General features: G+C 51.2%; 1 protein-coding gene across 1 annotated transcript; it reads left to right on the top strand.

The window, feature by feature from the left end:
- The first annotated feature begins 286 nt into the window (after positions 1-286).
- LOC141732465 (olfactory receptor 10AG1-like) lies at positions 287-3,106 on the top strand. Its single transcript, XM_074561510.1, has 2 exons — positions 287-391; positions 2,264-3,106. The coding sequence occupies exons 1-2, from the start codon at positions 287-289 to the stop codon at positions 3,104-3,106; spliced, it is 948 nt and encodes a 315-aa protein (XP_074417611.1).
- Positions 3,107-11,200: the final 8,094 nt, after the last annotated feature.

The raw sequence follows: 11,200 nt of genomic DNA, 5'->3' as shown, positions 1-11,200 counted from the left end.
ACAATATTAATCACCTGGCAATTATCAAAATGATTTAACAAAATTTGCTATAATCAACACAGCGTCTTATTGACAGATTCAAACATGGCAAGGTTCGCCTGAGACATACGAGAGTTTATATAGTTTAAAGGGGAGTTATACGTAAGAAAGGGACTCTTGACCAAGGCCTGTAGTGACAGGACAAGAGACAACAGTTCTAAACTGAAAAAGAGTAGATTTAGCATAGGCCTGAGGAAGAATTTTTTTATGAAAAGGGTTGTGAGACGATGGAACAGGTTTTCCAGAGATGTTGTGGGTGCCCCAGGACATCGAGGATATCAGGCTATCAAAGCGTGCAGGAGGATATGAGGATATGAAGATATCAAAGTGTAGATTTTCCAAGGATATCAAAGTATAGGTTTTGCGAGGATTTCAAAAGTAGATTTCATGAGGCTTTCGAAGGTTGGATTTCAGAGTAGATTTCGCGAGGATTTCAGAGCTCATCTGCTGACAAATGCAGACGAAGGAAAAGAGTGAGTCATTCACTACTATTGGATTTCTCGAGGTGACCAAGATCATTTGGTACCAGGAATTTACTACTTTTTGCAAAAAGAGAAACATCTTAATTCTATAGGTTAACCTCTGTATCTGTCTGTGTGTGCGCGATTCGTTTTAAAAAGCTCTCTTGTAAGCCTTGTGTTTGTGTGTGTCTGTGTGTGTGATTTGATTCTGGAAGCTCATTAGAATGATGATGCTTTTGGTCATCGGCAGCTGAGTTTTCCCCTGGTCATCACGAGGGCAGAAACACACGAAGTGGCTACACACCCTTCCCCTCTGACCCAGCACTGCCCAGCTCACACTGAGACTTTGCTGGACCCTAACCCTAATCCCTCACCTGCAGCTCTCATCTGTAGCCCTTCCCTGAACACCAATGCCAAAGCTGAAACCCTCACCACATGCCTCACGCCTAAACCCAAAGCCAACTCCCAACGTCTTTGCATGCAGAAATGGGGAGATTAGGAAAGAAATCATGGTCACTTTTCCCTCACATAAACCCTAATTTTATCTTGGAGATTTTGAATGGCAGCTCTAGGAGAACTCACTAGGCAGGACCAGTAAGAAAAAAAGAAAAAGTAATAGTGATCACGCTCTTAAGACTGCATGTCTCTGGGAATTCAAGCGTCCTCTTGAACAAGACATTTGTGTTGTTTTTTTTTCACTTGGCTAATGTGAATGCTTTTATGACATGTGTTCTAAACCGCTATTCTCGTTATTCATATGTCAGAGTTTAAGATGACAAACAGAGCTGCTTGTTAATGGCTCACGTTCTTCACGTGTGAGCCGTGAGAAGTCCGTGTGCTCTGGGAAATGCAAAAGGGAAGGCTCAGTCTCCCAGCCGACGCGAGCATCGCTCTGCTCTGCAAGGGCTTACAGGGACTGGGGAACGTTTCTGCGCTGGGAACGGAGCCATGGAGCCCTCAGTAAGCTGCCATGAATCCATGCGACAGAGCAGCAGGGTCAGGAACAGGAACCGGAACCAGGCAGAGCTTGTCCAGAAGTTATAAAAGCCCGACCTTTTCAGGAAAACTAGATATCTCGGGAGATCACCCACTGATCTCCACTCCTCTACCTTTCATCACCTTCCTTTTTTGAATGCTTTGAAAGCGCTTTGAGGTAGTGTTGTGATTGCTTGCATAACGCCTCCTTTTAGCACCCTGGACGCTCGTGATATATGCACAAATAGCACCTTTTCTGCCTTGTTGAAATGCCCCATGGGTGCATCAATGTACCTGATTCATTGACAGGTAGCAGTTTGTTTTCTTTCTTATAGACTTCACCTGTCAGCCATGTAAAAATGAATAATTTGGATCTCAGGCATGTCCCCCTGGTCTCTGTGTGTGTCGACAGAGCTTCGGGAGGTGGGGTCTTATCTCTGAGAAGAGCTGAGGGAACCCTCTCTCACTAAAATCTAAGAGTGAAAGCTGGTGTTGCCCTTCCCTTCCCTTCCCTTCCCTTCCCTAGCAGAAAAAATATTTTTTTCTGGTCCATACATCATTTGGACTGAAGAGATCTGTTCTGTTTTCTCCTGAGAAGCCTTTGCTCAACGAGCAACTGGTGTTCCGCTCCCATACAGCCATGCAGATCTCGTTTGGGCTTTCCTAATTACTGCAGTCACACCTGTGCTGGTCTCTGTAGTCTTTCACTGTGCTTGAGGGGTGCGTGATGGTGCGTGGGCCACTGCCGTTGTCCAGTGAGCGTGTTGTTTGGGTTGCTCTGTGGACAGAAAATGTCCCAAAGAAAAGGCTTGGAGAACCACACAGCAGGACCTGGCTTTCTTCTTCTGGGATTCTCTGACCACGCCAACCTGCAAGGCCTGCACTTCACAGTCTTCCTGATCATCTACCTCATGGTCCTCACAGGGAATGGCCTCATGCCAAAAATGCTGCGGGCTTTCCTGACGGGAGACGGCAGCATCTCCTTCCTTGGCTGTGCTGCCCAGCTGTATTTCCTGGTTTTGCTGGGCAGCACCGATAACCTTCTCCTGGCCTCCATGGCCTACGACCGCTATGTAGCTATCTGTGACCCCCTGCACTATGGCCTCATCCTGAATGGGAGGCTCTGTGTCAGACTGGTGGTGGGCTCATGGGTGGCTGTCATCCCAGTACAAGTAGGGCAGACTTACCAGCTGTTCACTTTGCCCTGCTGTGCATCCCATAGCCTTCATCACTTCTTCTGTGATGTCCCCCCTCTGTTGGAACTGGCCTGTGCAGACACTTTCTGGAACCAAGTGATGCTGCACACCATCATCCTGCTCTTTGCAGTCCTTGCCTTTTCCTTGATGGTCGTTTCTTACACTCAAATTGTCAGGGCAATGCTGAAAATGCCTTCAGTTCTGGGCAGACGCAAAGCCTTTTCCACCTGCTCCTCACACCTGGGGGTGGTGACTCTCTTCTATGGCTCCGTCATGGTTGTGTACTTTAAACAACGGTCAAGAGACTCTGCAGACACTGACAAATACCTTGCCCTGTTTTACACAATTGTGACCCCCATGCGCAACCCCGTCATCTATAGCCTGAGGAATAAGGAAGTGAGAATTGCCCTGAAGAGGCTCCTATGGAGAAAGTGATATAGCAGAGTATGTGAAAGGGGCCCAAATAGTACCAAAAGTCCCAACAAGGTATTTGGTTGTGTGAACACAGGTGTCCCATAGTAGCTTAGACAAAACCCGTCTCCTGCCTGGCTATAATCCTCCTCAGGAGGGGGACAGGTCTCCCGGGGCATTCCTGTTATCTCTGATAGCTTCACCTAGGTATCTTCACACTCCAGAGCAGCTTCAGCTCCCCTGGAGGGCTGACTGCAAACAGCTTGTTCAGGCTGTGTCTGCCCAAGCTGCCAGTACCTTTAAAGGAAAACAGTCGAATCAGTCAAGAGGGATTAGAGGGTGACTCATCCAGTGAGAAGAAGACGACTAACCTCAGGCTGGGAAATCATTTGCTGGACCCCGTTGACTATCCAGAGTGTCCATGGATGGCATCAGCTTAGGAGAATTGGAGGACCTGAAAATCATCTTCCCCTCCTGTCATACTTTGCATTGAGCTGTACAATGCTTGACAAACTCAACATGAATAGACCAAAAGCAAAACCAAACCCGAAATCCCTAGGAGATTTTCATGACACAAATAGGCAAAGCTGTGAGTAACAGAGCCTGAAATCGACGTGCAGCCTGCTTTGAGCAAGAGGTTATGCTGGAGACTTCCCGTGATCCGTTGCCATCTGAATGGTTTTATGAGTCTACACAGCATTTCTTCGAAACTGACTTTGCTGATAAGATGGAGAAACAAGACTGAGACTGATTGACTGAGCTTTTGCAATGTCTGCCTTAGAATGAGATGGGTTCTCCCTGTGTCTCTCCAGTGGTGGCAAAGTGGGCTGAGATCATCACGTGCACATGGAAACCAGTGACGAGTGGCGTTCCTCAGGGGTCAGTACTGGGACCAGTGCTGTTTAACATCTTTGTTGGTGACATGGACAGTGGGATTGAGTGTACCCTCAGCAAGTTTGCCGACGACACCAAGCTGTGTGGCACAGTCAACACGCTGGAGGGAAGGGATGACATCCAGAGGGACCTGGAGAGGCTTGAGAGGTGGGCCTGTGTGAACCTCATAGAGTTCAGCCAGGCCACGTGCAAGGTCCTGCACCTGGGTCATGGCAATCCCAGGCACAAATCCAGGTTGAGCGGAGAATGGCTTGAGAGCTGCCCTGAGGAGAAAGTGGTGCTGGTGGGCGAGAAGCTCAACACGAGCAGGCAAAGTGCACTTGCAGCCCAGAAAGCCAACTGCATCCTGGGCTGCATCAAAAGAAGCGTGGCCAGCAGATGGAGGGAGGTGATTCTGCCCCTCTACTCCGCACTGGTGAGACCCCACCTGCAGTACTGTGTCGAGCTCTGGAGTCCTCAGCACAAGAAGGACATGGACCTGTTGGAAGGGGTCCAGCGGAGGGCCACAAAGATGATCAGAGAGCTGGAGCCCCTCTGCTCTGAGGACAGGCTGAGAGAGTTGGGGTTGTTCAGCCTGGAGAAGGGAAGGCTCCGCGGAGACCTTACAGCGGCCTTCCAGTCCCTAAAGGGTGCCTACCGGAAGGATGGGGAGGGACTTTTTATCAGGGAGTGTGATGACAGGGCACGGGGTAATGGCCTCAAATTGAAAGAGGGTAGATTTAGAATGGATATCAGGAAACAATTCTTTACTGTGAGGGTGGTGAGGCACTGGAACAGGTTGCCCAGAGAAATTGTCAATGCCCCATCCCTGGAGGTGTTCAAGGCCAGGCTGGGTGAGGCTTTGAGCAACGTGGTCTAGTGCGAGGTGTCCCTGCCCAGGGCTGGGCGGTTGGAACTGGGTGATCTTTAAGGTCCCTCCCAACTCGAACCATCCTGTGATTCTGTGTGATTCTGTAAAGATATTAAAGTGATCTGTCCCCAGATACCAAGCACTGAGGAACAAGCATCAGGGTGACCATCTGCACACAAACATTAACAGCTGACCAAATGGAGCTTGAGGCCAGGGGCAGCTGGAGAAATGCTGGGATTTGGCCAACAGAAATGTCTTGAAGTTTTGCAAGGAGAAGTGTCCAGTCCTGCATCCCGGGGAAGAATAACCCCAAGGAAGTAGGACAGGCTGGGACCTGATGTGCTGAGCAGGGACCCTGCGGAGATGGGGCTGGGCACCCTGAGGGACGCCTCATGAGCCAGTGGTGCACGCTCACTGTGGACAAGGCCGGCTGTCTATGGGGCTGCAGGAGGAGGAGCATGTGCCCCCCACGCAACTTGAGTCACCTTCCCCTTTCACTCAGCACTGCTGTGGCACAACACACACAGCTGTGTCCCAGTGTGCAGCTCCCCATTTTGGAGAAGTGGAGAGGACCAGGAGAGTGTCCAGAGGAGGTCTGCCACATTGGGCTTGAGGGCCCAGTGCACGTGTGCTTTGTGGAGAGGCTGAGGGAGCTGGGCTTCTCTGGCCCAGTGGCAGGGAGGCTCTGGGCAGTATTGGAATAGCCTGAAACTGGTTGCAGGGTTATTTCAGAGACGATGGAGCTTCTCTCTGGAAGGAAACAGCAGGAGAAAGAAATAATGCAACAAAGGTCAGCTTGGGAGGTTGAGACTGGACACCAGGAGAAAGAAATGCCACTGCAAGGGCAGTGCTGTGCTGCAACAGATCACCCAGAGGGAGTCGGGATCAGCCCAAGGCGTTGTGTTTCAAGAACAGCCAAGGACGACGGAGAGAGTTCAGTAAAAGCAGTGAGATGCCAAGAGGAGAGCAAGACGGGGAAGCAGGGGGGATGTCTGCAGCCTGCAGGGGAAGAGGAGCAGATGTGGGACACCATAGCACAGCCTGTGGTGGAGACGATCAAGGGAGATGGCAAGGCTGAAAGCCCCCAACAGTGCTTATGTCTTTCTCCTCTTGGCTGTGGCTGTTGTCTGTGCCACCAAGGCTACCAGAAGACACCTTATCCTTACAGCACTAGGGCCTTAGCGCCTCCTCTTCCCCAGCCGGGAGCCGTCATTCTGTGTTTCTGCCCTTGGCGTTTCATGTCCTCCCATCACAATGCCCCAGGAAGAGCCCTGAGCTGTGGTTGTGGGGCAGGATCTCCCTTCCCAGGGGCTGGAGGCCAGGGCTTGGCCCTTTGCCTTCCTCTCACACATTCAGGAGTTGCCAGCATCAGAGACACCTATCCATTGCCTTTGCCTACCTGCCCTCACTGCCTCCAGTTTTCCCTCAAACAAGCCCCCAGGAGCCTTTGGCAGTAATGGCCCTCAGTGGGACCCATTAACACTCCAAGAAACTTTCATAATTACATCTGACTTTGACTTCTGGAGAGGTTTCATCAGCTTCCCCTGTGTCTGAGCTTCATGGGCTCAGCACCAAAACCACCAGAGAGGTCAATAAAATGCCTTGAGCTGGTCCTCTGCCACTAAACTGGTCCAGGCTCCTGGGATGGAGGAAAGTCATGGAAAGGAGCTCCTCTACCAAGCGTGAGAGGAGATGAGCAGGCAGAGAGAGGTTAAAGGCAGCTGGGAGTGGGAGGACTCTGAGAGCTCACAGAGAGAGAAACCTTCACAGCCCTTGACACGGTAAGTCTCTCGGTGCAGGGCAATGCCACTGCAGTTCCTGCAGGGATCTCCTAAAGCTCTCATAGCCCAAAACCTATGGGATCTCTCTCCTGTGTAGAGCAGGAGGACATGCTCAAGATCAGAGATTCTCTGCTGCACCATCAGAGGCAGTGGACATTTCACAGGGACTTTTCCAGAAGCACCTCAAGACAAGCGCTACCTGGGAGTTGTCCTGGTTTCAGCTGGGAGAGAGTTCATTTTCTTCCTAGAAGCTGCTGTGGTTTGGATTTAGTATGAGACTAACGATGATGAGACATTTTGGTTGAGTTGTTGCTAAGTAGTGTGTATGTTAAGTCAAGGACTTGTTCAGTTTCCCGTAGAAAGTGAGAGGGAGCACAGGCAGGACAAGCTGGGCCTAGGAATATTCCATACCACAGACGTCATGCTCAGTATAGAAATGGGGGTTGGCCGGGCGGCAGGAATCCGTGTTCGCTGCTCGGGATGGGCATCGGGTGGTAAGCAATTGTACTGCATCACTCCTGGTTTCCTATATTCTTTTACAATGATTGTCATTTTCTTTCCCGTTACTGGTCTATCAAACTGTCTGTACCTCAACCCATGAGATTTTTATTCCTTTTTCTCCCTCTTCTCCCTATCCCACTGCAGGCGTTTCAGGAAGAGCAAGTGTGTGGCCTTTCCCCCCCGACAAGGCTGAGGAGTGAGCTGGCTCTGCTCATGTCACTGCGGCTTTAGGACAACCAGGAGCTTCCTTGAGGTTTTCCTGCAGGAATATGCTGAGCAGCTCCTCTGCGTTACAAGTGGATTACAGATGAGGTAACTAGTGAATGTCAGACGCTGTAACCCCTTTCCCAAATCCCCGCTGCTGTGGAGCAGGGATGACTCCTTGGGAGCCCACAAGCAGAGCTCTGCTCCTCACGGCACACTTGGCCAGCAACAATGAGAGCTCCAACAAGGGCAATGCAGAAAGCTGCCGGAAGGAAGGACACAGGCAAAGAGTGTTTTCGGGGCTTGGGTTTGGAAGGGCAGGCAATGGGAAGAGATTTGCTCAGAGCTGTCCTGACTTGTGAGTGTGCTTTCCTCCTTTGGCAGTACCTCGGGAACAAAGGGATCCGATGTCCAACGGCAGCTCCATCACCCACTTCCTCCTGCTGGCATTCGCAGACGCGCGGGAGCTGCAGCTCTTGCACTTCTGGCTCTTCCTGGCCATCTACCTGGCTGCCCTCCTGGGCAATGGCCTCATCATAGAATCATAGGGTTGGAAGGGACCTCTGGAGATCATCTAGTCCAACCCCCCTGCCAGAGCAGGGTCACCTAGAGCAGGTTACACAGGAACATGTCCAGGCGGGTTTTGAATGTCTCCAGAGTTGGAGACTCCACCACCTCTCTGGGCAGCCTGTTCCAGTGCTCTGCCACCCTCAGGGTAAAGAAGTTCCTCCTCATGTTTAGGTGGAACTTCCTATGTTCAGGTTTGTGCCCATTGCCTCTTGTCCTGTCCCCGGGCACCACTGAAAAGAGCCTGGCTCCATCCTCCTGACACCCACCCTTTAAGTATTTATAAGTGTTGATAAGGTCACCCCTCAGACGTCTTTTTTGCAGACTGAAGAGACCCAAATCCCTCAGCCTTTCCTCATAAGAGAGGTGTTCCAGTCCCCCAATCATCTTTGTAGCCCTCTGCTGCACCCTTTCCAGCAGTTCCCTGTCCCTCTTGAACCGGGGAGCCCAGAACTGGACACAGTACTCCAGGTGCAGCCTCACCAAGGCAGAGTAGAGGGGGAGGATGACCTCCCTTGACCTGCTGGCCACGCTCTTCTTGATGCACCCCAGGATGCCATCGGCCTTCTTGGCCACAAGGGCACATTGCTGACTCATGGTCATCCTGTTGTCCACCAGGACTCCCAGGTCTCTTTCCACAGAGCTGCTCTCCAGCAGGTCAGCACCCAACCTGTACTGGTGCATGGGGTTGTTCCTTCCCAGGTGCAGCACCCTACACTTGCCCTTGTTGAACTTCATAAGGTTTCTCTCTGCCCAGATCTCCAACCTGTCCAGGTCTCTCTGTATGGCGGCACAGCCTTCCGGTGTGTCAGCCACCCCACCCAGCTTGGTGTCATCAGCAAACTTGCTGAGGGTGCACTCTATCCCCTCATCCAGGTCATTGATGAATATGTTGAAGAGGACTGGACCCAGTACTGACCCCTGGGGAACACCACTCGTCACTGGTCTCCAACTAGACTCTGTGCCCCTAATCACAACCCTCTGAGCTCTATCTTTCAACCAGTTTTCTATCCACCCCACTGTCCATTCATCTAACCCACACTTCCTAAGCTTCCCTATGAGGATGCTGTGGGAGACCGTGTCAAACGCCTTGCTTAAGTCAAGGTAGACCACATCTACCGCCCTCCCCTCATCTATCCATCTAGTCATGCCATCGTAGAAGGCTATCAGATTAGTCAGACATGATTTCCCCTTGGTGAATCCATGCTGAGTACTTCTGATAGCTTTCCTTTCCTCCACGTGCCTTGAGATGACACCCAGAACGAGCTGTTCCATCATCTTTCCAGGGATGGAGGTGAGGCTGACCGGCCTGTAGTTCCCCGGCTCCTCCTTCTTGCCTTTCTTGAAGACTGGAGTGACATTGGCTTTCCTCCAGTCCCCAGGCACCTCGCCTGTTCTCCAGGACTTTTCAAAGATGATGGAGAGCGGCCCAGCAATGACTTCTGCCAGCTCCCTCAGCACTCTCGGGTGCATCCCATCAGGGCCCATGGACTTGTGAATATCTAGATGATCTAATTGGTCCCTCACTCGCTCCTCCTCAACCCAAGGGAAGTCGTCTTCTTTCCCTGTTACTTTATTCAATGCCTGGGACTCCTGAGGGCTGGGCCGAGCAGAAAAGACCGAAGCAAAGAAGGCATTCAGTAACTCTGCCTTCTCCACATCCTCCGTCACCATGACTCCTGCCTCATTCAGCAGTGGGCCTACAACTTCTCTGGTCTTCCTTTTGCTTCCAATATACTTGTAGAAGCTCTTTTTGTTGTGCTTGATGTCCCTAGCCAGGTCTAATTCCAAGGCGGCCTTGGCTTTCCTTGTTTCATCCCTGCACGCTCTGGTGGCATTCTTGTAATCCTCCCAAGGGGTCAGTCCTTTCTTCCACTTATTATAAACTTCCTTCTTCCACTTGAGCTTTTTCTGAAGCTCCCTGCTCAACCATGCAGGTCTCCTGCGTCCCTTGGCCGATTTCTTTCTCTTAGGGATGCACCGATCCTGAGCTTGGAGGAAGTGGTCTTTGAATATCAACCAGCTTTCTTGAGCCCCTTTGCCTTCCAGAGCCCTAGCCCACGGGATCTCTCCAAGCAGTTTCTTGAAGAGGTCGAAGTTAGCCCTCCTGAAATCCAAGGTTGTAATTTTACTTCTTGTTGTTGTTTTGTGGATAGTACCCATGATCCTGAACTCAATCATTTCATGATCACTACAACCTAGGGTGCCCCCAACCTTAATGTCCTCCACCAATCCCTCTGTGTTTGTCAGTACCAGGTCTAGAAGTGCTCCTCTCCTTGTTGGCTCCTGTACCACCTGTGTCAAAAAGTTGTCATCAATGCACTGGAGGAGCCTCCTGGACTGTGCATGCCTGGCTGTGTGGTCTTCCCAGCAGATATCGGGGTGATTGAAGTCCCCCATGAGAACCAGGGCCTGCGCTTGCGAGGCTACCTTCAGTTGTCTGTAGAAAGCCTCATCAGTCTCCCCATCCTGATCAGGTGGCCTGTAATAAACACCCACAACAGTGTCCCTCATATTTGCCTGTCCCTTAATCCTCACCCATAAGCTCTCAACCCGCTCTTCATCTGCCCCTAGTGAGAGCTCGATGCATTCCAAATGCTCTCTCACATAGAGTGCAATTCCACCACCACGCCTTGCTGGTCTGTCTTTCCTGAAAAGGACATAGCCATCCATGACAGCATTCCAGTCATGCGAGTTGTCCCACCACGTCTCAGTAATTGCAATGAGATCATGGCCCCGCAACCGCACACAGACCTCCAGCTCTTCCTGCTTATTCCCCATGCTGCGTGCATTGGTGTATAAGCATTTCAGAGAGGGAGTTGTGTGTGTAGTTTTGACCCTTGAGATATGGTGTGCCTTCTGGCTTTCAGAAATACTGGCACACTGGCCCACGAGCGCTGAGCAACTACACCCTGGCACCTCACCAGCAAGCCCAGTACCATCCCCACCCCCCTTCAGATCTAGTTTAAAGCCCTCTCAATGAGCCCCGATAACTCTTGTCCTAGAACCCTTTTTCCCCTGGAGGTCAAGGTATTTCTGCCTGTTACCAGCAGGCCAGGCGTTTTGTAGATCAGGCCATGATCAAAGAACCCAAAGTCCTGCCGGCAGCACCAAGCTCGAAGCCAGGCATTGATCTGCTGGGTCCTTCTATTTAGCCCCTCATCATTCCCCGCAACTGGGGGAATAGACGAGAACACAGCTTGCGCTCCCGATCCCTTGACCAGCCGTCCCAGGGTCTTGAAATCTTTCTTCATTGCCCTTGGACTTCTTCTTGTTACCTCGTCGCTGCCTACCTGAAAGAGCAAAAGTGGATAGTAGTCT

The sequence above is a fragment of the Larus michahellis genome, chromosome 17 (assembly GCF_964199755.1).
Source record: "Larus michahellis chromosome 17, bLarMic1.1, whole genome shotgun sequence".
Classification (NCBI taxonomy): domain Eukaryota; kingdom Metazoa; phylum Chordata; class Aves; order Charadriiformes; family Laridae; genus Larus; species Larus michahellis.
Note: the sequence above shows the minus strand (reverse complement) of the source record. Positions and strands in the feature narration are given on the sequence as shown.

What these genes read in the sequence shown, in the direction of transcription:
- LOC141732465 (XM_074561510.1), top strand. Translation starts at nt 287, where the DNA reads ATGTTGTGGGTGCCCCAGGACATCGAGGATATCAGGCTATCAAAGCGT. An exon ending in GATTTTCCAAGGATATCAAA is followed by an intron (nt 392 to 2,263) that starts GTATAGGTTTTG and finishes CTCTGTGGACAG; the next exon opens with AAAATGTCCCAAAGAAAAGG.